The sequence below is a fragment of the Chiloscyllium punctatum genome, chromosome 36 (genome assembly GCF_047496795.1).
Source record: "Chiloscyllium punctatum isolate Juve2018m chromosome 36, sChiPun1.3, whole genome shotgun sequence".
Lineage (NCBI taxonomy): Eukaryota > Metazoa > Chordata > Chondrichthyes > Orectolobiformes > Hemiscylliidae > Chiloscyllium > Chiloscyllium punctatum.
This window is the reverse complement of record NC_092774.1, coordinates 56,372,199-56,399,368: the sequence shown is the minus strand read 5'-3', so window position 1 is coordinate 56,399,368 and position 27,170 is coordinate 56,372,199. Positions and strand designations below refer to the sequence as shown.

The window sequence follows — 27,170 nt, the reverse complement described above, 5'->3', positions numbered from 1 at the left end:
ACTGGCATTGTCTCCTTTGAGGATGATGAATATAGTCTGACCAAAAAACCATTTCATGCAGTCACCCAGTTTAATTAAAGTCTTTTGGAAAATAATTCTGGCAGGCAAAGATTTATACAACCCAAAATACGGTTGGTAATCATGTGTATTCTTATCTTTTAAGCCGTAACAGATGGTATTGCGTGGCGGTTTGAGACTGAAACTTCGTTGGAAAGAATGTAGATTGATGAGGGAAGTCAAAATGGCAGAGTCTGGGGCCACAATCTATCAGTCTGGCTTGATTGCATGAGTGGTGGTTCTTCAAAAGCACCTTCCAAGCCATGACCTCAACCACCAAGAACAGACAAGTGTGAAGATCGGATTCCGACTGCAAGATATATCGCATTGTTTCTTTGTTATTTACCAAAATGCTGGAACTCACTCCTGAACATTGTTGCAGTCCACATCATATTTGTGAAGCAATTTAAGAGGCAGCTCAGCACCACCTTTTCAAGGTCAGTTTGGGAAGAGTTGTTGGCACAGTCAATGATATTCACATCTCATGAAATAATCAAAGAGCCCAGGGTGTTGGAGACTGTATGTTAGCATGGAAAGAGGATTGGCTAACTGCCACAGTTGTGGTAAGGGGCATGATCAGGATGGCAACTTGTAACTAGTGGTGTACCACAGGGATCAGCACTGGGGCCAACGTTATTTACAATATATATATGAATTACTTGGATAAGTAAAGTGAATGTACTATTGCTAAATTTGCAGAAGAGACAGTTGATGTGAAAGCAGGTGGTGAGGATGACATTAGATATCTGGAGAGGGATATAGACAGGTTCAGCAAATGAGCGAAAGCTTGGCAGATGGGAAAATGAGGTAATGCAGTTTGTCAGGAGGTGAAGAACTGAATATTAAATGGAGAAAAGTTTAGAATAGAGGGATTTGGAATCTCGTCCACGAATCTCTTCATCCAATTTCAGTGAGTAATAGGGAGACAAATGGGAGGTTGGCCTTTTCAATAGCGTATAAATATAGGAAGGTGATAGTGAACCTATGTAAGGCATTATTCAGGCCCCAACTGAACACTGTGAACAGTTTAGGGCCCTTTACCTGAGGAAAGATATATTGGCATTGGAGGCAGTCCAGAGGAAGTTCACCATGATGATATCAGGGATGGAAAGAATGTCTTTTGAGGAGAACTGAATAGGTTGGGCCTGTGCTTATTGGAAGTTAGAAGAATTAGAGGTAACCTTATTGTCACGTACAAGATTCTGAGGAGACTTGACAGGCTAGGCGTAGAACAGTGGGTGAGTCTGGGACCAGAGGAAGTAACCTCCAAATAAGAGATTGCATGTTTCGGACAGATAGGAATTTCTCCTGAGGGCAGTAAATCTGTGGAACTTGATATTACAGAGGGCTGTTGAGCCTGGGTTGTTACGTGCATTCAAGGCTGAGATAGTTGTTTTTTTTTAATCAGTAAGCGAATTGAGGATTATGGGACAATGGCAGCAAAATGGAGGAAATGTTTCCCAGAATAATCGTGATCTGAATAAATGGCAGAGTCAACTCAATGGGCTGAATTGAATAGTAAATTGTAAGGAGAAAAAGGATACAACTGGCAATTACAGACCAGTCAGTGTTGGGAAGCCTCGAAATTGTAGGGAGTTGGTGGCATTTGGGTATTGTTACTGGATTTAACATCTGGAGTTTCAAATTGATGCTGCTATGGCCCCGATACGATTTGAAATCAATTTATGTATCTGGAATATAAATCTTATCGCTGCTTTGGTGATCTTATCAATTGTCATAAGTACCTATCTTGTTCACTCATAACCTTTTTTAAAGGAAGGAAATCTTCAGTCTTCTCCCAATTTGGTGAATGTGTAACCCTTGATCCAAACACATGTGGTTGAGTCTTAACTGCCCTCTGAATTGGCACTTGGCTTTTCTTTGGGAGACAAAGTGTCACGTTCCATGAATGAATAAAGAAAAATATTCAGGACAAGGTTGTCAATGTCACTGTCAGTGAAGGGAAGATTGTGATCTAGTGATACTGGTTAAGCAGCCCTGAGATCTCGGTTTTCTGAGAACAAAAATTAAAGTCCCATCATGGATGCTCGTGGACTTTATTTTCAACGAATAAAAAGATCTGGAAGTGAGAGTTTGTCTCCGTACTGGCAACCAGGAAGCCATTATTGGCTAAGACAATGAATTACAGATGTTGGAGATCAGCAACAAAAGGCACAATTGCTGGGGAAACGCAGCAGGTCTGGCAGCATCTGTGGAGAGAAAACAGTTAATGTTTTGAATCCCGCCTAATTTTGAAGAGCCACCGGACTCAAAACAGTAACACTGTCGTCTCCTCATAGATGCTGCCAGAACTGTTGCTTTTATCCAATCATTACTGATTGTTGTGAAAGTGTTCTTTAAGGGAGGGAAATCTGCCATTCACAACCCTACACACGTGAGTGCACACTCACATCATGTGACTCCAGACCTACGACAATGTGGTTGACACTCAACTGCCTTCTAGAATGTAGCCAATTGCTCGGTCCAAAGGCCACGAGGGATGGTGAGCAAATGTTGGACGTGCGAGCAACAATCCCATCCCTCAAAATATTTTCATATATTTTATAAAGCATAGGTTAATGAAGGACAACCAAAATAAACTGCTATGGGAAATTCATGCCCAACTAACCTGATTTGCTTGTTGTTATAAGTATTGTTTTAAAATCCTCTTCAGAGAGGACATTGGTTCCATCATTGTTGCAATACTGCATGCAATTCTGTGCTTTCTGCCACAGGAAGGGTGTTGTGAAACTTGAAAGGGTTCAGAAAACATTTACAAAGATGCTGCCAGGGTTGGAGGGTTTGAGCTACAGGAAGAGGCTGAATAGAGTGGGGCTATTTTCCCTGGAGATTTGGAGGCTGAGGGGTGACATTGCAGACATTTATAAAATCATGGGGGGCATGGGTAGGGTAAATAGGCAAGGTCTTTTCTCTTAGGTGAGGGAGTCCAAAATTAGAGGGCATAGGTTTAAGGTTAATGACAAATGGAGTTTAATATAGATAAGTGTGAGCTCTTACATTTTGCATAGTCAAATCAATGTAGGAATTTCATGGTGAATGGTAGGACCTTAAGGAGTGTAGTGGAACAGAGGGATCTTGGAGTACAGGTTCACAGTTCTCTGAAAATTGAGTCACAGGTAGAAATGTTTTGGCACACTGGCCTTCATCAGTCATGGCATTCAGTGTAAAATACCGAATTAGAGTTGAGATAAGCACACATACCAACAAGCACCAAATCTGTTTCATATACATTATTTCAAAACAAGAGATGTAGGTTTGCAGGTTCATAGCTCCTAGAAAGTGGAGACATAGATAGACAGGGCGGTGAAGAAGACTTTCAGCATGCTTGCTTTCATCAGTCAGAGCACTGAGTACAGGAGTTGGGATGAATTGTTGCAGCTGTCACAGATTCCACACAACAACATCAAGACGTGACCCTGCCCTCCCCTGACTGACTGTCCCTTTGCAGATCAGGGGGAAGACACCCCTTTAATTGTGATGAACAGAAAACATGCCATCCTTCAAAAAAAAGGCTGTGTTCACAAATATTTGCACAGAAGAAGGAAGTTGCAGTCTGGGTGAAGATCAATCTTCATTCAGAGAGAGAGGAAGAGCAGCAGCAGCTTCAAAGTTCATGGTCCAACTTCTGAACAGACCTTGTCTGATTTGCAGTTGTTTCTGCTTGTAATATCGTACTGCAGCATATTGGAGATCTTCAGTAAGAGTGTCAATACTGCACTACAGAGGTCCATTCAACAATTTGAGTCCATGTGAACTCTTCGTGGAGGTATTCAGTCTGCCCCATAACCCTGTTGGTTGACAGTTACATATATATCTAAACAAAGATCTTTGGCATTGAGAGGAAAGAATGTTCCACAGTAACTAGAATTACGTTCAGATTTTCTATCATGGACTGACTGTGATGACCTTTGCAATCACTTCACAGGAATATTACAAGAGAAGAATTTGGCGGCAGAAATCTCAGACCAAACATCACATCAAAGTCTGACAGTCACTTGATTCACGAGGACGTGGATATTGATGGCCTTGAAAACAAAGGGGAGAAGGTCTGTCTGCTTAGTTAGGTTTTAGACGTCAGTGTGACAGGAAACTCAGAGTCTCACATACCCACACACCAGACTAGTGAGTGGAACAAGTTTTACAGACTGAATGAGAGTATTCCAATTATCAGCGGGTGCACCAGTAACACCACGCACATGCTGTAAGCGTGAGCGAGTATTCAACTGATTGTTAAGGTCTGAGACCGACGAGGGCACCTGCCCCATGGAGAAACCATGGAAATGAGGGGAGTGTGGGAATGGTTTCCCTTCCCCGTCTGCGCTGGAGATTCATCGGCGTTTGCACACTGGGCAGCGGCTGTTCACCTGCAGTCAGTGCAGGAATGGCTTCACTCAGTTACACCACCTCCTAGCCCACCAGTGTGTCCACACCAGCAAGAACTCGTTCATCTGCCCTGTGTGTGGGCAGGGCTTCACTCAGTCACACTACCTTCTGCCGCACCAGCGGATCCACACCGGGGAGAAACCGTTTTCCTGCTCCGTGTGCGGGAAGGGCTACACCCAGTCGTATCACCTGCTGCTCCGATTCCGCGTCCACACTGGGGAGAAGCTGTTCACCTGTCCCATGTGGAGCAACTTCTGCGATTCCTCCACCCTGCACAAACACCAGCGCATCCACACCAAGGAGAGGCCGTTCACCTGTCCAGTGTGTGGGAAGGGCTTCACCCAGTGGTGCAACTTGTGGAGAAACCAGCAACTTCACAAGTGAGATGGCGCAGGGATTCGGGTTGGATTCTGCTGTTACCATTGCCGAGAGTCACATCTTGAACGCTGTTTCGTGGGTGAAGTGGGAAGGGCAAGGGGTTTATTTATGCTGACGGGCCGCAACCTCACCCACTTTACTTCCAGTGGGGGCTGATGCTCTCTGATTGCACCTTCCCGACGGAAACAGTCCACAAAAGCGGCTGCAGTGCAGGTAGATCTGAAATAGATACATTTGTTTCTGTCCCATTGAGTCTCCAGCACAGTCGATCCAATTGGCCTCTGTCAGTGTTTATGCTCCACCTGAGCCTCCATCCACCCCTTCATCAGCATACGCTTTACCCCCTACTCCTCCCCGCCCAAGCCTGTGCCAATTCCTAATCCTAACTTAGACCTGCTATTTATTGCCAATGCATGGTTTCGGTCCCTGTATGCACCCCCCATTCATGTGTCTATCCAGATACACCTTAAGTGTTGCTAAGGTGCCTCTTTCCACCACATCCACTGGCAATGCTTTCCAGGCATCTACCATCTGTGTGAAAAATCTTCCCTTTCAATTCTCCCCCAGACTGTCCCCCTCTCGCCTTGAACCTGTGCCCTCTTGTAGTTGACTTTTCCACCCTGGTGGGGGGGGGTGGGGGGTGGGGGTGGGTTGGGGGGAAGCCTCTGACTATCTAACAGACTATCTGACCCAACACCAAACATCCAAGGAATAATCCACACAGACCAATTTCCTACCCCTATTACTCGACATTTACCCCTGATTAATGTACCTAACTTTCACATTCCTGAACACTGTGGGGCAATTTAAGCATGGACAATCCAACTTAACCTGCCAATCCCTGGGCAGTGGGTAATTTAGCATAGCCACTGCACCCTAATCAATAATTTGGATTGTGAGACGAAACCGGAGGAAAGCCATATCGACACCGGGAGAATGTGCAAACTCCACACAGATAGTCGCCTGAGACTGAAATCAAACCGGTACCCTGGTGCTGTGAGGCATCAGTGCTAATGATTGAGCCACCATGCCACCCCCGTCCAGCCAATCTGTGTGTCTCATCATTTTGTTGAGGTCATCCCTCCGCCTCCATCTTTACAGTGAAAATAGTCTTGGTTTATCCCATCTCTTCTCGTAATGAGACCTCCAGACCAGGTAATGTCCTAGTGAACCTTCTCTATACCCTCTCCCCAGAGCATCCATGTCCTTCTGGTCGTGTGGCGACCGGAACTGCACACAATATTCTGAATGTGACCGGAATAAATAGCTGTAACATAACTTGCCAACTCTTACATTCAAGGCAAACGTGCTTGTGAACCTTCTTGATCACGTTACCCGCCTGTATTGCCACTTTTGGAGATCAATATAGCCAGATCCCTCTCTATGCCAATGCTCCTATGTGGTCTGAAATTTATCGTACAATCCGTGTATTTTCTATGTATCTGCATCCAGCTTCACCTTAATTACATTTCCCTCTTTATCTCTTTCCCCCATCCTCATCCCTCCACACATCAGCATATCATAAGACTATAGGAGCAGAAGTTATGCCATTTGGCCCTTTGAGCCTGCTCCACCATTCAATCATGGCTGATAAGTTTCTCAACACCATTCTCCCCGTAACCTTTGATCCTCTTGATACTTAAGAACCTATAGAAACATTTTCCCAACATCCACTCTGTCTAAGCTGTTCAGTATTCTGTAGGTTTCAATTAGTTCCCTTGTCATCTTCTAAACTCCATTGAGTATAGACCCAGAGTCCTCAAATGTTCTCCATATCTTAAGCATTTCACTCCTGGTACCATTCTCATCAACCTCCTCTGAACATGTTCCAGGGCCAGTACATCCTTCCTGAGATATGGGGCCCAATACTGGGTACAGTACTCCAATTGTGGCCTGACCGGAACCTTATAGACCTTCAGAAGTACATCCCTGCTTTTATATTCAAGTCCTGTCAAAATAAATGCCATTGTTGCATTTGCCTTCCTAACTACTGACTCAGCCTGTAAGTTTATCTTGAGAGAATCCTGGGCTAGAAGTCCCAAGTCTCTTTGCTGTTCGGATTTCTGAATTTTCTCCCCATAATCCTTCTGTTCCAGGGTAGCAGCAGAGACTTCCAGACACACTGATTTGTATTCAGGGATATCCAGGGATCTCAAGAACTGCCAGTATCTCAGGAAGAATCGTTATTCCAGGAGGAGGCAGAGAGGAGCGTGGTGTGCACCTGTAAACTCCAGAACTTCCCCAACTTCACAAGTCAACAATAACTCTTTCTGGACCATGAAACGAAAGGGCAGATGAGAAACTGTGACACCACAGGAACTGAAATTAGGCCATTCAGCCCATTGAGTCTGCTCCACCATTCACTCATTCTTGAGTATCAAGGGGCTCAAAGGTTACAGGGAAAATGGGGTTAAGAAACATATCGGCCATGATTGAATGGCAGAGCAGATTCAATACTATAAATGGCCTAATTTCAGCTAGTTAACCATCCCTGGGAAGAAGGAAGCAACACAATAAGTTGTTTCTTGGGACAGGTAAGATAATGTTATTTAATAATGGTGTGACAAAAGGACAATTAATTCTGCCTGTAGCAGGAAAGCCCTGACATAGAGGGGTTAATTGCAGGGCAGGCTGTTTCAAACAGACAGCTAACCCTCAAGGATAAGAAGGTAAACTACAGACCTGAGGTCTCCAGCAATGTGAGGTGATGTTGGAGTCTTAAAGAAAAGTCACACCACAGATTTTAAATTGAGGAAACGCCACCAAAATTCAACTCCAGAATGATACAGCAGCAGCAGTACTTAGAAGAATAATACTGCATCAAACCCCTGGACACTTCCAGAGATGGGCACTGTCAGTGGAAACCCAGTTAAATTCAGCCATCAATTGGGTGACAGCCAAGTTTGAGGGGGTGAAGCTGAATGAAATTGAGGGGTTTTATTTGTGTTTGCTCCGTGCAAGAAAGTGTAAATCATTGTTTCAGCAGTTGATTCTCTGTGCGGTTTCTGAGTCAGGAGCCAAATTAAGGTGATTCACCCACAACTACACCATGAGGCTGGGATTAATATCGACTCCATTGCATTCAAGAGAATGTCTTCAATCCTGTTATAAAGCGAAGGCTGACCACCCCGCAACTCGCTCCCCCCCCGACCACCCCCACTCTCCAAGATCTCAAACCGAAACGTCCAAAGAGTGGCACATTGCCCTTTAATGTGTAAAGTCAGTGTGATAAGTGGTGTAACCTGCTGTAGTGCTAAAAGAAAATCCCTGACACTTTAAAATCAACAATTTCTTCAACCAATTCTCACGTGAACACACTAACAAACTAAATAAATCCGTCCTAACTAATGAGTATTCTGGAATAAATCAAGATTCTTCTGGTATGCTGTTCCAATCAATACATGTCCCATTCAGATAACACAAAATAGAATTTAATCTCCCAGATTACAACCAGTATATGTGTCTTCCGGAATATTCTGAGCCATCTTCTGTCGGGGTTGCCTCCTCCGATTCCTCTGTCAGGAATCCCCTTCTCTATTTTTCTAAATGATGCTTTCTCGAATACACAGATGACTGAGAGCACCAATTCTTTATGACAGGATTGGTCCTGTTGTCAAAACTTTAGGATTTAAATTTAATAAGTTTTTGGTAGCCAATGGGGCTGATTTAAATTGATTGGTGAAATTGAAAACCTGTTTTCTTGTCCTGCTAACTGTACAGCCCTTCGATACAAATGTTTCAGTTCAGGTGCTTTCTGTTGTGATGCTGCTGCTCCTTTAAGAAGATTATGTTGTTCTTGGTTTATTTTCAGGAGGGGTTGTAAAAGGCAGAGCTTCTCATTCGTCTAGAATTAAGGATTTCACTAATGGTTAACAGATACTGGCTAAGGCAACAATCATGGTAAAGGGTTTGACATTTTATTTTCTAAAACACTTCTACAATGAAAGGGCAGTTGTCCCATTCTTTTCCCCTGGTTTGGGTTTTTGCAAGCAGTCTGTCTGAAGCTACTGCAGGAAGAGATGTTTCCTGATTCAACAGATGTTTCTGGCTGACTCTGAAGCTTCAGGGAAAATAGTACCAGCGTATTCAGCCTCTCCCTGTAGCTTAAACCTTGCAGCCCTGGCAACATCCTTCCAAACCTTTTCTGAACCCTTTCAAGTTTCACAATGTCTTAAAAAGACGTCAACTTTGCTCGACTAATGTGGGAGAATTTTCTGCACGACGCGTTCTGTCTGAAAGAGCCCTCCCCTGTGCTGTGACAGAGCTGCAGTGACTTTCAAAAACCTGACAAATGTTGTTATCAGTCAAAGATTCATTGGGAGAAGCTTCTCAATCACATCTGTAAATGGAGAAAGTGTTTTTAATAATGAGACATGAATAAAGGCTGCATTAATTTTTTGTTCTGAAGATTTACTCATACATCTCAAAACAGAGCTTATGAACCCGGTCACAAGAAGTCTACGGGAATATAAGACACCAATGCCTATTTCCTGACCAGGACTGACTTTACACAGAAAACATGGACATTTCAAATAAATGGGGTGCCATTCGTTTTAAGATCAGGTGAACTTAAGAGGCACAGCATTGGCTTAGAAATGAGAGATCCTTGACACACACACACACAGCCAAAATTATCAATGCCATTATTATCAAATTAGAATTTAGGCTGGATAGGCTGGGATGTTTTTCCACTGGAGCAGAGGAAGTTGAGGGGCAATATTTTCAAACCATGAGGGGTAGAGGTGGCCTAATGGTAGCTGTCTCTTCCTTAGGGGGAGGATTTCAAGAGCAAGGATGCGTTTTTATGGTGAGAGGAGAAAGATGGAAGAAAAGATGTTGGACAAAATATTTACAGAGTGTAGTTCGCCTGGGGAAACAGCTGCCAGTGGAAGTAGTTGAAGCAGGTACATTAACAACATTGAAAAGGCGTTTCAAAAAATACATGGATAGGAAAGCTTTAGAAGGATATGGGCCAAGTGCAGGGAAATGGGGTTAGTGTTGACAAACATTTTGGTCAGCATGGACCAGTTTGGGCTGAAGGGCCTGTCTCTGTGCTATAGTACTCGATGACTGGCGTCTCTTTGTCACTCTGACAGTGTTGAGTTTCCACATGAACCAAGAAAAAGTGAGGACTGAAAATGCTGGAGATCAGAGTTGAGAGTGTGATGCTGGAAAAGCACAGCAGGTCAGGCAGCATCCGAGGAGCAGGAGGATCGATGTTTCAGTCATAAGGACATCCAGATGAATATCTCACGAAATCATGCTGAATAAAATTTGATCTCATTTGTCAACTCTGAAGTGGAGGTGCTGGGGGTGGACAGGTCAGGAGTCACACAACACTAGGTGACAAACCCAATAGATTGATTTGAACTCATGAGCTTTCAAAGCACTGTTCCTTCATCAGGTGAAGTGATGAAGGAGCAGCACTGATGAAGGAGCAATGCTCCCAAAGCTTGGGATTTCAAATAAACCTGTTGGACTGTAACCTGGTGTTGTCTGACTTCTGACTTTTTCAACTGTGCATTCATTTTGAACTTGATGGGATACTTTATCCAACTCGGCGTAGTTAAATCATATCGCTTGGAGGGGTTCATTTGAAACCTTCCCAGAGGTGAATTCAACAAGATTGAATAATTCAAAGTTACTCAATTCTAAACTTACATCAGGACCGGTTGTCATAGAGAGGTACAGCGCGGAAACAGATCCTTCAGTCCAACTCGTCCATGCTGACTAGATATTCTAAATTAATCTAGTCCCGTTTGCCAGCACTTGGCCCAAATCCCTCTAACTCTTTCTATTCATGTCCCCAACCAAATGTCTTTTAACTTCTGTAATTCTACCAGCCTCCTCCACTTCCTCTGGCAGCTTATTCCATACACGCACCACACTCTGCATGAAAAGCTTTCCCTTTCGGTCCCTTTTAAATCTTTCCCCTCTCACTCTAAACCTATGCCCTCTAGTTCTCACAACATCATGATAAATCATTTCTGATGGAGATGTCAACGTTTCGGGTAGAACCCTTCTTCAGTCCTGAGGGATAATACCTGAAATGCTTACTTCTCCACCTCCTGGTGCTGCCTGCCTTGTTATGCCCAGCCTCCTGTTTGTCTATTTCAGATTCCAGCATCTGCAGTTTTTTATTTTGTCTCTAACAAATGGTGGAACAGATTCGATGGGTCAAAATTTCCTAACTTCTGCTCCAATGGTCTTGTGGTCGTAGGTTTGTGCGGGTCCTGGGCTCAATGAGCAGCAGCGCCCAATGGAAGCAATGTTCATAGAATCATAGAATCCCTGCAGTGTGGAAACGGGCCCTTCTGCCCAACAAGTTCAGACCGACCCTTTGAAGAGTAACTCACCCAGACACATTCTCCTACCCTATCACTCTGCACTTACCCCTAACTAATGCACCACACCTACACACAATGGGACTATTTAGATTGGCCAATTCGCCCAAATATGCGCATGTTTGGACTTTGGAAAGACACTGGAGCACGCGGAGGAAACGCACACAGACACGGGGTGGTGGGGGATAGTGCAAACTCTACACAGACAGTCACCCTGAGGATGAAATCTGCGTCCCTGGTGTTATGAGGCAGCAGTGCTAACCAATGAGCCACCACCACTCCCAACCCCCCTCCCCCAGTAGAAAACAAAAAAGCCTATGAATTCTCCCACTACCCCCACTGTCAGAAAGGGCAGGAGGTTCAGTCCTGGGGGTGACCCTCAGCAGTGTTACCGGCAGAATCGGATTGTTGGGAGCACTGTGCCTCCGCTGGTGCTTGTTCAAGCTGCAGGACATTGTGAACCTCTGCCCACATTCGGGGCAGGCAAACGGCCTCTCCCCAGTGTGTACCCGCTGGTGCGTCAGTAGAGTGGAGGAGACAGCAAAGCCCTTCCCGTACTCGAGGCAGGTGAATGGCCTCTCCCCAGTGTGGACCCACCGGTGTGTCAGCAGGTGGGAGGCCTGGGTAAAGCCCTTCCCGCACTCAGAGCCGCTGAAGGGCCTTTCCCCAGTGTGGACCCGCCGGTGCTTCAGCAGGTCGGAAGAGCGTGTAAAGCACTTCCCGCAGACAGAGCAGGTGAATGGCCTCTCGCCGTTGTGGACCCACCGGTGGGCCAGCAGGTCAGAGGAATCGCTGAAGGCCTTCCCACATTTGGGGCAGGGGAAGGGCTTCTCACTGGTGTGGACCCGTCGGTGAATCACGAGGTGGGAGGAGCGAGTGAACACCTTCCCACAATCTGGGCAGCGGAAGCGCCTCTCCCCTGTGTGCACCCGCTGGTGCCTCATCAGGGCAGAGGAATCATTGAAGGCCTTCTCACACTTGAGGCAGCTGAAGGGCCTCTCCCCTGTGTGAACCCGCAAGTGCCTCAGCCGGGCGGAGGAATCGCTGAAGCTCTTCCTGCACTCAGGGCAGCTGAAGGGCCTCTCCCCTGTGTGCACCCGTTGGTGCCTCAGCAGGGCAGAGGAATCACTGAAGGCCTTCCTGCACTCAGGACAGGAGAATGGCTTCTCCCTGGTGTGACTGTGCCGATGTGTCTCCAGGGCAGACGGGACACGGAAGCCTTTCCCGCAGTCGCCACACTTCCATGGTTTCTCCATGGCCGAAGCTACAGTTGCACACAAACGCGTGTATGTCCCCTCCCTGCCTTGGATTCCTCTATCCAGCCAGATAACTGATTCAGGCTCCACACTCAGTGCGTTGCTGCAACAGTAGGGTCTCTCTTCCAGTCCCACTGATGCTGAAAACGTACTGAAACAGGAACCAATTGGATCATAGTTGAAAATTGTTGCAGTCCCGATGGATTGAGTGGCTCATAAATGCTGGAGAATCAGAGTCAAAAACTATGGGTCAGGCAGCATACGAAGAGCAGGAGAGTCAATGGTTCAGGCATAAGCCTGAAATGTGTTGATTTTGAAACTTCATCTTCAGATCAAATACTCTGAAAAGAGATTACAAAAGTCATCACTGTCAGTCCAGGGTAGAAATTCAGAACTAGCAATTCTACTTTCTGCAGAACATTCTTTTCTTTTGTTATTCCACAAAACTGAAAGCACCATCCCACTCTCTCTCTCTCTCTCTCTCTCTCTCTCCCTCTGTTCTCACTCCATTCTAATTCTCATGAAAGTGCTGATTCAGGATCTGACAGTGACAGAAGAGCAAAACAGTCACAACTGACATCTCTCTGAATTTTGGATACCTCCACCTGAAAATTAATATCTTCCACGACATTGGGATACTATTGAGAGTGAGCAGGTCTGATTTTAGGAAGCAAAAATATAGTGTGTACATTCAGGATGAACCTGCAATGCAGCTTCCTGACAAACAACCAAACACAAAATGGTTAACGTGCCCCCACGGGGGTGGGGGAGTCTTGGAATGAGACATCAAGGCAATGATACTAGAGAGAAACTGAACAGACTGAAGTGGCAAACCAGAGTCATCTAGATATACAGCACAGACAAAGGCCCTTTGGTCCAACTAGTCTATGCTGACCAGATATCCTCACCGAATCTAGTCTCATTTGCCAGCATTTGGCCCATATCCTTCTAAACCTTTCCTATTCATATACCCATCCAGATGCCTTTTAAATATGTTAGGATTATGCCAGCATCCAGCTCTTTCCTTACATGCACCATCTTCTGCATGAATTGCCCCTTAGGTCCCTTTTAAATCTCCCCCACCCCCCTCCCCTTCAAACCTATTATTCTTTAGTTCTGGATTTCCAGAGAAGTGACCTTGTCTATTTACCCTATCCATGCCTCTCTTGATTTTATAAACAATGGAAGCATCAACGGCTCAGGGCAGGGATGGGGAGGGGGGGGGGGGGGGGGGGGGGGAAGGTACGGGGGGAAGGAAGCCGAATGTGCTGGAGCCAATATGGAAGAAGAGGACACAAAACCTTGAAGTTGCAATGAGGAATACTGCATGTGCTGTACTTGTACCTGTTGCATTTATTTGTGGGAATCAAGTGCATTTTAAAAATAAAAACATACAAGATATCTACCTCTCCCCTTTCCCAATCTCCCAATGCTGTCCTGCACACAGAGTGAGAGAATTGGGAGCAGGAGTTGGCCATTTGGTCTTTTGAGCCTGCACCAGCATTGAACAGATCGTAACTGGATATGAATATACCTACAGCCAGGTGGATAGACTGGGATTTCTTTCACTGGAGCAGAGGAGATTGAGAGGTGATGTTAGAGAGGATTATAAAATCATGAGGGGTACAGATGAGGTGAACGGCAGGTGTCCTTTCCCTAGGGTGGGGCTTTCAAGATAAGGGAGCAAATTTTGAAGGTGAGAGGAGAAAGATTTTAAAAAAGACATGAAGAGCTCTATTTCTTTCACACAGAGAGTGGTTTGTGTGGATGGGTGTCCAGAGGAAATGGTGGATGCAGATACAGTTACAATGTTTAATAGACATTTGGAAAAGCACATGAATAGGAACAGTTCAGAGGGATATGGGCCAATCACTGGCAAATGGGACTAGTTGGGTTTGAAAACATAGTCAGCATAGACGAGTGGGACTGAAGGGTCTATTTCTGTGCTGTATGACCCTGTAGCTGTTCTGTACTGGTCTTAAAACCATTTTCTTGGAAATCCAAGATGGCGGTGGTTTGAGTGGTCTGCTGTGCGGGGCTGGGCTCTGTGCCATACCCCCGGCAATGTGGACCTTTACCCCCCCCCCCCCCCCACCTCATTAACCATGTGTAAGAGAAAACAAATTGCTAATAAAAATTTACTGAACATCTGGAGCTGCTATAATTGTGGTTTGACAGCTTTAAGACCAGAATGAAAGCAAATGAAGGAAAGGAGCCGACAGGGGTGCAGTAGGCAGGGCATTCCCCTACTGCATCAGGGGTGCCTGGAGCCATGACTCAAACTCCCAGGGCAGTCCCTTTGGATTTAATGGGGCAGCAGCAGTTACTCTTGGAGTTTGCCAAACTCTGAGAAAAGATTGAAGCAGCAGTGGAACCACTATCTGCCACGCTGAAAAAGCATAAACAGAAAATTTAAATGTTGGACCGAAGAGAATAGGCAGCGGAGGAGAGGACCGTGGCATCGGAGACCGTGGCAGAGGTCTCAGGAGGAAGGATCTGAACGCTGGAAGACCAGGTTCGGGTCCTTCAGGAGCAAGTGGACGACGACCTGGAAAACAAAAGTAGAAGAAAAATCTTACAGCTCGTGGGTCTTCCGGAATGCAAGGAAGGTAAAGACCTCGTTGGATTCCTGGGGCTGGAGGCGGAGTCGGGTCTGTTGAGTGTGGGGCGGGCCCACTTGATCGAAATGCGGTCAGGGCCGGACCCGCGCCCCCGCACGGTCCATGTGCAACTCCTGCATTATAAAGAAAAACAGTTGGTGATTGAAACAGCAAGAAGACTGGCAAGAGATCCAGAGGCCTTAATGCACAAAGGCTCAAGAATAATGCGTTTTCAGGACTTCTCGGGAGCCTGGATTAAGAACAGAAGAGCATTTGATGAAGTTAAGAGAAAATTAAGGGATCTGAACATTCAATATTCCTTGAGGTCCCTGGTCGTGTTGCATTTCTCTCATGGAGGGACGGTATATAATTTTGATTCAACAGAAAAGGCGAAGGGCTTTGTGAATTCACTGAATTAAAGGACTCAGGTCGGGGTGAAGGCGGGACATCATTACAGACAATGCTACTTTTTGCCCCTTTTTGTTGTGATTATCGGCTTTATATGTACTGCCTTCATGTAAAACTGGAATTATTTAGTAAAACGGTCGGTTAGGTATTGTCTGAGGCCTTTTTTTTCACTGCTGTCCTTTTGTTTTTGGATTGGGGTGGCGATATCTGTGGTTAAGATGTATGGAGAAGGGGTGTGGGGAGATGGGCATCCATTGTTTACTCTCAGAATGTAAATAATATATTTTGTTCAATCTGTGAATTGCCTGGCGCTTGGGGCACAGCCTCAGCGGGAAGGAGCCGGGATGGTGGCAAGGGTGGGTTGGGGGGGGGGGGGGGTGGGGGGGGAAGTTCTCTACATAATTGGGGTTATTTGAGTGTTTGCTTAAGTTATATGTGGTTGTTAGATTTTTATTTATAGTAGTTTTTAATAGGAGTAGTTTTTAGACTTTATCCAGTAAATGTCTTTGTCACTCACCACACCTCAGATAAGCTTCCTCCTCTTGGGTAACCACGGGCTGCCCTGGATGACCATGGCTACTGATTCGTTCAGGTGGTGCACCTGAAATGTAAAAGGGAGCCATTCCCCCATTAAAAAGATGCTGTTAAGCCCGAGAAAGGAAAGGGTGGACATCACCCTGCTGCAAGAGACACATTTAAATGATAAGGAACATCTAAAACTGCAGTGGGGGCGGGGGGGCGGGGTTATGATAGGGTATTCTTCTCCTCCTTTAGCTCCAAGTGTCGAGGAGTGGCTATACTGGTAAGAATGAACCTCCCTGTCCAGGTAATTGAGCAAATTAAGGATGAACATGGATGGTCCATCATTCTTACAGCTCTAACACATGGAGAAGAGTATGGCATCCTGAATGTATATCGTCCCCCGGTGCACCCTCTTAAATTTCTAATTGATGCAGTTGCTAAATTAATAAGTCTAGGGTGCGCCGCATGGTCATTGGAGAAGATTTTAATCGCCTAATAGATCCCGAGGTAGACAGGGTGCCAAGGGGCCAGGCAGATACACCGACACAACCTAAGCAGTTGGTGGACATGTGCGAGGAGTTGGGATCTCCACCATAATGTGGAGGCATCTCCACCCTAATGGAAGAGACATAACTTTCTCTTCCAACCCACACAAGTGCCACATGGGAACTGACACTTTTTAATGCCATTGGATTGCTTGAACAGAACATTGGCTTGTGAAATTGGCAATATAGGTGTCTCGGACCATGTGCCAGTGTATTTAGATGGTAAAGTGGTGGTGTATTTAGGTGGTGGAATGGATGCACAGTACTGGTGCATGGACCCATTCCTGTTAAGGCGGAGCAAATCCGTTGAGTACAGCAGAAGAGAGTTCAAGGCCTTCTGGGATATCAACCCAGGTACGGCCAAAAATCCAGCAATACTGTGGGAGGCCACTAAGGCATATTTATGAGGCCTGATTATTTCGTATTCAACAAATGGAAGGAGACAGAGGGAGGAGCAAAACCAGATGCTGGAGACCCGACTGCAGATAGCTGAGGAAGCATATTATAATAGGCCTTCTCTGGTCAAGCTGCAGCTCTCCGGACTGCTCTCAACTCATTGCACACACAGGTGGCAAAAAAAGGGTCTCCTTTGCTGAAGAAAAGATTGTTTGAATTTGGAGATAAGCCAAGTCGATATCTGGCTTGAAAGAAAAATGCTTCCCAATCTTTTATGTCTGTTAGATAGAAGGCTGGCACAGTGAGTTGAAGAAGATCAATGTTAGATTTATGGAATACTTTGCACAGTAATATCGGTCAGAGGGAGACGAACACGGTGCAGCGAGGATGCAGTCCTTTTTTGAGGACCTGCACCTCCCCAGTATAAAGGCAGAACAGGTTTCCCTTTTGAATGGGCCTATTACGATACAGGAGGTGCAGGAAGCAATAAAGCATCCCACTGGGGTCAGATAGATTCCCAAGTGAATTCTATAAGGAATTCATAAATGTGTTCGTGGAGCCGCCTCTGGGGATGTATTGCTATTCATACACACAGGATTGTCTTCTGCACTCTCTTAAGGAGGCTAATATCTCCCTCAGTTTAAAGGAGGGGAAAGAGCATGAAGAATGTGCTTCACACAGACCCACTTAACTGTTGAATGTAAATTTTAAAATTGTTACCAAGATGCTGGCCCTGAGGTTGGAAAATGTGTTGCGCTGAATTATGAAAGATGATCAGACGGGTTTTGTCAAGGGCTGTAGCTCCTCCAACAATATCAGGAGGGTACTGACCATAGTGCAGGTATGCCAGCAAAGATTGATCCTGGGTTCAGTGTCTCCCTAGACGCAGAAAATGCGTTTGACCAGATAGAATGGCCGTACCTATTTGGGATCCTACAGCGTTTTGGTTTGGGGGGATCCTTTGGTAGATGGGTGGTGGAGTTGCATCATGATCCTAAGGCAACCATCATCACAAACTGCACTAACTCAGATAACTTTAATATTGGGAGAGGTAGTCGACAGGGGTGTCCTCTTTCACCATTGCTACTTACCTTGGCAATTGAGCCATTAGCTGGGGCTGTCAGGAGGGATCCTGAAATAGTGGGGCCAGGGGTGGGAATGGGCGGGAATAAGATCACCCTATAAGCTGATGACATCCACTTCTCCTTGGCCAATCCGGAGGAGTCCGTTCCTCGATTGATTCAAACAATTAATGTATCTGGAGTTTTTCGGGCTGCGGGATCAACTTTACAAAATCGGAAGCCGTGCCAGTGGGGGGGTATTAATGGAGGTGCCTGATCTGAAGGATGGAATGCAGTTCCTGTTTAGACGGTCGTCAAAAGGGTTTTTTGTATTTGGGAATTTTTATTACCCCTGCCTTCCACCAGCTGTATAAAGCTAACTGTGTACAATTACTGGAGAGGATAAAACAGAGTGGGGGGGGGGGGGGGTGTTGGTGGTGGTCGTGGAACTTCTAGACTTGGAGATATCAAATAAGTGCTTTGTTAGCATATGTGGGTGACTGGGCACGGGGGGATTCAGGGTCAATCTGGCTTGACATTGAAGCTTTGCAGTCCCCTAGTTAATCTATTATTCATGGTTAAGATGAAATCCGTGACCGAGCAGTGTAAGAGTCCAATCATTTTAAATACGGTGAAAGCCTGGAAGATAATGAGGCAAGACAAGGGCAATTGGCTGAAGACCTCGCCATTTACCCCATTGGCTGGAGCCCAAGGATTTCAATCTGGGGCTGTAAGTCATGGGAGAATAAGGGAATCTCCTGTCTGGGAAACTTATTTGAGGCGGAGATCTTGATGTTATTTAGCCAGCTAAGTCAGAAGTATGGATTGTCTAATAGGAACGTTTTCCAGTACTTTCAGGTAAGGGATTATATACAGAGGAAGACCACGCTCCTGGCTCAGCTTTACAGGCCACATGTGGAGAAAAGAGTGCTCCGGTGTACGGGTGCTCTTTCAGTTAGTATTTTGCATCATTTACAGAAGGGACGTGCCTTAGGGATGTGGACGGACTCTGGAATCGACCTTAGGACATGGAATCGGGAGCTAGGAGAGGATATTTCATTGGAAGTATGGGAAGATATATGGGAAAATGTAAGGAAAATTTCAATATGTAACAAAGCAGAGGTCATGCAATTGAAGATTTTACACAGGGCTCATTTGGCGCCAGAGAGGCTTGCTAAGTTTAAGAGAGGAGCGTCACCAGGGTGTCCCAAATGTAAAATTAGTATAGGCACTCTCCCACACTGTTGTAAGATCCAGAGATACTGGAGTGCTTGGTAAGAACATCCTGAGGATTGAAGTTCTTTTGGGGTTGCCAAATTTGCTCTCTCTGGGGGAACACGGGAAGAGACTGTGTAACATTCTTACCCACTGTGCGAGGAAGCACATTTTAATGAATTGGCCATTGGAAAAGCCCCCAGGTCTTATGGGGTGGCATATGCTGGTGATGGAGCATCTCCCCCAAGACTACCTCACAAGTATGGTGCACCACAAAACAGAACAATTTTACAAGACATGGTGGCCCTTTCTCAATTATATTGATGCAGACTTATCAGCAATATTAATTAGGGGTGTGGTACAGACATGGGAATCAGTCTGGGCACCCGTGGGGTCCTGGGAGGGGGAGATTGGGGGAAAAGAATATTGGGAGAATGACTGGTGCTCCCAGGATTGGGAGCCTCAGTGGAGGTGTGGTGAGTGAAATAGAATAAAGTAATGTGATATAATTTAATTTAAATTAATGTGCATTCAGTTTAATTTAATTTTTATTTAATTTGATTATAGTTTAGCTTAAGCTCAGCAGATATGGTTGTTCTGGTAGGGTAGTAGGTAGTTCATTATTAATAGCATTGTGATATGACATTGTTGTATTGCCTCTATCTTTCTGGACTTTGGTTTAGTTCTTTTCTGTGTCTAGATGATTTGTAAAGGATTTGAAAAAGTTTCCAATAAAATATTTAATAAAAAAATTCTTGCCTTCCCCCATAACTATATTTGACATTTAAAAGTCAGATGAACTCAGCTTTGAATATATTCAATGACCCCTAACTGCAGGGAGACATTTCTGAACTCAATTTCTCTTGCTAACATACCATTTGCCTTGGTCATTGCTTGCTGCACCTCTGTGACAACTGGCATTGACTGGAGTAGAAAGCCCGAGTAGAAGGCAGCTGAGGCACCTTTGTACATCCACACATCATTCCTGATGAAGTGCTTGTGCCCAAAATGTTGACTCTCCTGCACCTCGGATGGTGCCTGACCTGCTGTGCTTTGTCAGGACCACACTTTTCAACTCTGATCCCCAGCATCTGCAGTGCTCACTTGCTCCACATCCCAATATATCACCATTTGAACAATGCATCTCCTTTCTGCTTTTATTTCACAGGAAAGGCTACAACTGCACACTGTGTTACTGCATTTGCCACGTGTTTGCTAATTAAGACACAGACATGAACCAACTTTGCTGAAAGTCGAGTTGAACACGAGAATGGAAAAGGGGGTGAGAAAAATGTGTTGTACTCACAGATGTTGGATAGAGGAAAGAAGTTGCAGTTGGGGTAAGACTCAATCTTCATTCAGAGAGAGAAGAGCAGCAACGGCACCAACACAAACTCATGATCCAACTTCCGCATTCAGACAATGGGGGCAGGCTCCTTCCGGTCCTCCAGCACATTCCATTGGCCAATCAAAACAATATCGTGCGTCGTTCCGCTGACAGAGAAGAGCATGCGCAGTATTCTGCTGACACCGAGAAGCATGCGCAGTGCTTGCTGACACCGAGAAGCATGCGCAGTATGCCAAATGGAGTTGCCGGTGTAACTGCTAAATTTTCAGTGTCCAAATGCCAGTCAGAAAAAAGAAACGCTAGAGCCACAATTTGTTTTGTTTCCCTGGAGCTCAACACTTTATTCCTTTTTCATTTTGTCTGGCTGCTCAACATTTGTATGTCTTTTCCCCAGAGTAGAGGAAGTCCAAAACTAGAGGGGCAGAGGTATAAGGTGAGAGGGGAAAGGTTCAAAAGGGACCGAAGAGCGTGGTATAGGTATGGAATGAGCTACCAGAGGCAGTGGTCAAGGCTGGTACAATTCCAACATTTAAAAGGCATTTGGATGGGTATATGAATAGGAAGAGTTGAGGGGTATATGGGCCAAATGGTGGCAAATGGATCACTAGATTAATTTAGGATATATGGTCGGCGTGGACCGAAAGGTTTCTTTCCATGCTGTGCAACTCTATGGCTCTATTTCTACACAATTTAAACCAATTTCATAAGACTAGGATTCGGCCCTTGCACCCTTCCAGCCTGTCCTCAACTGTGGCCTAACGACACAGATTTTTATGGAAATTTCAGAAAGATGGCTGCAGCTTTTTTTTTCAACAATTGAATATGCTTTCAGACTTTACCGATTTTCAGAGTATCTCGTTTTAGCTATTCTCAATGTCAAAGATCAGCTATTTCTCGAATCAACCCCTCCTGTCTCCCAGGTAGAGTCATTACCATCCATTCTCTCTCTATGCTTAGAGGTCTCGAGGCAGGAGAAAGGATGGGGTTGGGGGTGTGGGGTCAGAGATTGGACAGGAGGAAGAGGCTTGGAGGGAAAGACAAAAAGAAAATGGACACGGGGACAGATCATCGGGGATAGAGAAAGCCTGGATGTGCACAGGTTGGTGGGTAGAGGGTTTGGCAGAGAGAGAGAATAGAGGGGGTGCAGAATGTGAAGCGAGAGGAATTGGGGGTTGCAGAGTGTGGGGAGAGAAAGAGCAAAAATGAATGGCAGGAGAGGGTGGGGGAAGAGAGTGGGGGAGAGAGAGAATGAGTGTGGGGAGAGGGACTGGATACAGGAAGGCAGAGGGTGGGGAGAAAAAGAAGGGGAATGAATGGGGGAGAGAGGGTAGATGAGAGACTGGACGGGGGCAGAGGGTATGGAGATAGAATGGAGGGGTTGCAGAGAGTGGGGTAAGAAACAAGAGGGTGCAGAGGGTGGGATATGTGTGTGAGAGAGAAGAGACGGGAAGCTAGGGATAGTGAGAGAGAAATGACGGGGGCGCTATAGGTGGCGATGGGTAAATGGACAGGGGACGCTGAGGGGATGATTGGGTCTTGATTCAATGGGGAGGTGGTGAATGCATACCACCCACTCCCACCATCCCCCCCCACTCCCAGGATCCCCTTCTCTGTACATGTGCAGTACAGATTTTTGTAAATGACACTACACAGAGTCTGGAACACTGTGTGAGTGCAGTCACCCTCACGTCCTGGCATCAGCAAACCACTGCCTTTCTCTTTTAAAAACTAAATAAAGACATGGGTGACATACTGGGGATGGAAGAAGTGGCTGAGAAACTGAACTGAGAGTCAGCGCTTTCAAGAGAGGGGAACTAGGCAAAAACAGGAGGACGGAAGGATGAATTCGGTTTGGAATCTATCGAAAGGTGGAGGAATTGGGAGACAGATTTTGGGTAGAACATAGAGAAGGATGTTCCGTACAAACCAGAATTCTCTCATCTTATTTTCTGCCCTACACTGACAGCAGTGATCTGATCTCTCAAGGTATTAGCAGAGAAAGAGATTTGCTGTTCAGGCATGCACAAAGAATTTACTCAGGGCCTGAATATCAGCAGCATTTGAATCCAGGAGGGGAAATATTTGTCTGCAGGAAATTATTCCAAACTTGACATGCATCGAGAAGCCCCGCAATTACACGCAGCCTGCGTGGGAGTGCCCCAGCGTTCTGACTATGGAGAGAACTTTAACTCTTTGGAGAAATGTGGACTGGGTATTCTCACTGTAGATGAGCCCTTCATTGGATCGTTGAGGCTGCCAAGACACACTGACCCCTACACCGTGGAAACTCTGTGGAAGCAAATTCAATCTCTCAAATGGACTGAAGTGTCACCAAGGGCCTGTTTCCACAGGCTCTATGTCGGGGCTCTATGATTCCCCCAACATGTCTGCAGCCTGGCTTCCAGCTCCATCTCTCTGAGCCGAAGGTCCTCCAGCATGTGTTTTCCCTAGTTTCCAGCACCCAGAACCTCCCACCTCCTGCAAATCGAAAGATAAGTCCCACTCTGCCCTCTCCAGTGTGTGTTGTGGAACTGCTTAACCAATTTTAGTGGACCAGCAGAGGCTGATAGCCAAGTTTGGAATCCATAAGGATGGCCTCAACCAGGACTTTGGGTTCATGTCACATGACAGGTAACCCCACTTCACTGTCACTCTCTCTCACACACACAAAGCACATACACTCACATTCACACAGACCCCTCTCTCAGACACACACATATACCCCCCACACTCACACCCTCTCACAGGCTGATACTCTATCACACACACACACACTTTATCAAGCATGCACACACTCTCACCCTCTCATGCACGCACACTTACATATCAGGCTTTGGGGTGACTTTGAATTTGCAGAATTATATTTGCAGATATATTTTGCTCAAAAAGCACAATCTACAGGCAGTCAATCCATGTGAGATTTTATAAATTTCTACTTTGGAAATAGAACCAGTCTAATTCAAGTTTGATATACAGACCTTAAGTTGTCTCGAGAATGTGTTTTCAAGGAAGTTCTGGGATTTTCATATTAATGAACCAAAACCTGCAACCCATTCTAAAAGAGAAAAGACTTAACAACAAACTAGGTTTGTTCAATATATCATTTCTGTTGCATGAAACTGCAACCTTTTGCTATAAATTCTCTTATGATCCTGCTCTACACCACCTGATGATGGAGCAGTGTTCCGAAAGTTAGTGCTTCCAAATAAACATGTTGGACTATAACCTGGTGTTGTGTGATTTTTAACTTTGTTTCTTGTGAGTACATCCCACACACCCCGGTGCTGCCAGTAAACCTTACACTGTCAATGAAACGATGTGGTACCTGTACTCCGGAAAAATTTACAATATCTAACAATAGTAGCTACTCATCCACTGCTCATTCTGATACATGACATTGGAAACTTAGTACAGGAGTTTGAAAGAAATGAGCAGCTTTCAAACAAAAACTTGATAGACCTCACAGCTTTCAATGAGAGTCTGAGACCGGGGTTAAGTTCTGTTTAACCCAACTTTGCCACCCAACTTTGTTACAGCTTCAGATATGCCCAGCAAAAAAGTGTATGAAAAGTAGCCTTTTTTTGAAAAAAAGCAGCTCAAAGTGCACACACTCCTCCCAACTCCACTTCCTTTACTGTTGGTCAGCTGAGTTGTCCCTTTATAATTGGATCCTGGATCCAGCCTTAAGCTGAAGGTCGTATTGCCTCGCTCAGCAACTTCAATCCAACTAAATTACTGCCACTCAGTTGCCGTGTGTGTGTGTGTGTGTATGTGTGTGTGGGGGGGGGGGGGGGGGAGGGGGATGTGGGGGGGACAAGGGCAGTTAAGACTCAACCGCACAGCTGTGGGTCTGTAGTCACGTGTAGATCAGACCGGGTAAAGGATGCAGCTGGGATGACTGAGTGAATCCTTTCCCACAAGGGCAGTTTCCTTCCCTAAAAAGGGCGTGAGTGAATCAGATGAGAGTTTTTCCCCCTGAAAATGGTTTCATCATGGGATTCTAAACTCCAGATTTCTGACCGAATTCCAATTCTGCAACCTGGCACAGCAGGATTTGGTTCTGGGAGTCCCCAGAATTGGGTTGATAGTCCAATCGATAATGACACTCAGCCGTCATTCCTTCAATCCCCCTGCGATGGCACGTGAACTCGCAGGTGGGAGGAGCGGGTGAAGCCCTTTCCACACTGAGAGCAGATGGATGGCCTCTTCCCAGTGTGGACCCTTTGATGGATCAGCAGTGTAGATGTCTGAGTGAACCCCTTCCCACACACGGAGCATGTGAATGGCCTCTCCCCGGTGTGGATCCGCTGGTGCCTCCGCACGTTGCTCACATGACTGAAGCTCTTCCCACACTTGGGGCAGGTGAACCCAGTGTGGACCCGCTGGTGGGTCAGCAGAGAGTAAGAATCGACAAATCCCTTCCCACACTCAGAGCAGGTGAACAGCCTCTCCACCACATGAACTCGCTGGTGTTTCAGGAGATGGATGCATTGATGAATCACTGCCCACACTGAGAGCAGGAGAACGGCCTCTCCCCCGTGTGGACCCGCTGGTGTGTCTGCAGCCGGGACGACTGAGTGAATCCTTTCCCACAATGGTGACAGATGAATGGCCCCTCCCTGGTGTGAACTGCACAGCCAACTGAAACTCTTCCCGCACACTGAGCAGGAGAACGGCGTCTCCCCAGTGTGAACATGTCTGTGGGTGTCAAGCGCTGATGGGAAAGGGAATTATTTCCCACAGTCCCCACATTTCCACGGTTTCCCCTTTGGAGGGAGCTTTCCTTGTGTCACTCTGGGTTTGAAATTTAAAACAGAGTAGGTACACAGTCTCTCCCCATCGTGAGGGGTGAGATTTTGATTCCCCAAACTGAGTAAATGGTTTGAAGCACTTTTCACAGTCAGCGCACTGAATCTTCCACACTGGGGTGTCTCAGTATTCTTCGAGGAGAAAGTGAGGACTGCAGATGCGGGAGATCAGAGCTGACAATATGTTCCTAAAGAAGGGCTCGTGCCCGAAATGTCGATTCTCCTGCTCCTTGGATGCTGCCTGACCTACTGCGCTTTTCCAGCAACACATTTTCAACTCTGTCTCAGTATTCTTCCTGCCACAGCACTGTCCAAAATCTCTCAAGCAGACAAAAACAAACATTTCTTCTCGAATTGAATGGCTGTTGACATTCAAATCCCAATGAATCAAGTGGCTCTGTCAGAAGTTGATGTATCATTTGTTTCCAGATTTCTTTCTGCATGTCTTCCTGCAAAAAAAACACTAATTAATTGATCACTGTCAGTACTATTAAATGAACATAACATCGGTGGCAATACCTGTAGATTGCTAGATGCCTGCTGATCATATATTACACAGGACACAGAAAGCCCTCATGCAGCCAGATAGCCTTAGGTGTGAATGGAGATAAACGTCATTTAGATGACAATGACCTGAACAAAGCTGCCGACAAAGGTGCTGGAAATGGAGCTGAATCAAGGATATGATAATGAAATGTCAAAGCTGTTTGAGAAAGGAAAGACGGTAAAGTTGCTGAATGACTTCCTGCTGGCCTAGTATATAAAAAAGATGACAATAATACATGGCATAAATCCATTACTGCATTAGAATGTTAAAAATCATAGCCACGAAGCTTTTACAACAGCCAACAATATCAGATACACACTATATGAAGCAACATGCATCTACATTTTATATCAATGTGCCAATCCCTTAAAAACTGCTCAGTTCCATGAGAAACTACCCTTTTAATTGTGAACATGAGGAAAGAAGCAATCCTTTTCCAGGGTGCAAACTCTATATGTGCCAAACTGAGGGAATACACAATGAAAATACCTTTGAGACAGAGAGCATTTGAGCACCTTTGGAGAGTCTGCTCCTTTCCTGGATTCACTCCAGTTACCACAAGTGAATAGTGTCCCCCTGTCACTCTCTCTAGCCCCCCTCCACCTCCCCCCCCCCCCCAGATAAAGAATGGAAAGGGGGAGACATTGCTTTGCTCCCAGATGTTGCCCAGAGGGCGGGGGTTTCACTATGAAACTGACAGGGCTACTTACATGTTGTGACATCCACAATGGCAAGTGGGTTTGGGGGGGGGGGGGGGGGTTGGGGGTGACAGTGGGCCCATACTGCACCTGCGCTGCCCTGCGGCTGAGGTATGTGGGGAGGGGAAGACACTTACAAGCTCCCTTTGCTCTCCTCCAAGTCAATGCAGTTTGAGTTCAACCAAAGCAGGTGATTTAATTTTAGCTTCACACTCACAGAAAACCATCTTCTCTGTGAATCCAGCACTTTATTTTCCCTCCACTCCATGGAAATACTGATTTGTGAGACTCCAGGATTGAAGTTGCTACCATATCTGCTACAGGGTGTTGGGTAAAAACTGTTTATTTTATGAACCATTTCAACTCAAACCCATCCTTGCCATTCAACTACTAATGTGTGGAATGAACTTCCTGAGGAAGTGGAGGATCCAGGTACAATTCAAAGACATTTGTTTCAGTACGTGAATAGGAAAGGTTTGGAGGGATATAGGCCAGGAGCAGGCAGGAGAGATTGGTTTAGATTGGGATTATGGTTGGCATGGACTGGTTGGACCAAAGGTCCGTTTCCAAGCTGTATGACTCG

General features: G+C 45.7%; 2 protein-coding genes across 7 annotated transcripts in view; one reads left to right on the top strand and one right to left on the bottom strand.

Moving 5' to 3' along the window:
- The window catches only part of LOC140460513 (uncharacterized), a 191,136-nt gene that overhangs the window by 81,578 nt on the left and 82,388 nt on the right, over positions 1-27,170 (top strand). The gene's annotated exons all lie outside the window — the stretch shown is intronic.
- LOC140460509 (uncharacterized) lies at positions 8,205-20,832 on the bottom strand. 6 transcript variants are annotated; one of them, XM_072555083.1, is made up of 4 exons: positions 20,493-20,821; positions 15,970-16,048; positions 15,019-15,173; positions 8,205-9,178 (listed from the first exon to the last, which is right to left on the bottom strand). In XM_072555083.1, the coding sequence occupies exons 1-4, from the start codon at positions 20,542-20,544 to the stop codon at positions 9,144-9,146; spliced, it is 321 nt and encodes a 106-aa protein (XP_072411184.1). In that variant the 5' UTR covers positions 20,545-20,821; the 3' UTR covers positions 8,205-9,143. The 6 variants fall into 6 exon arrangements, with proteins under 6 accessions (XP_072411184.1, XP_072411186.1, XP_072411182.1 ...); XM_072555085.1 differs by having other exon boundaries at positions 8,216-9,178; positions 15,965-16,048; positions 20,493-20,804; XM_072555081.1 differs by having other exon boundaries at positions 8,232-12,780; positions 20,493-20,829.

Excerpts from the sequence above, each read along its gene's own strand:
- LOC140460509 (XM_072555082.1), bottom strand. The coding sequence starts at position 12,439 with ATGGAGAAACCATGGAAGTGTGGCGACTGCGGGAAAGGCTTCCGTGTC.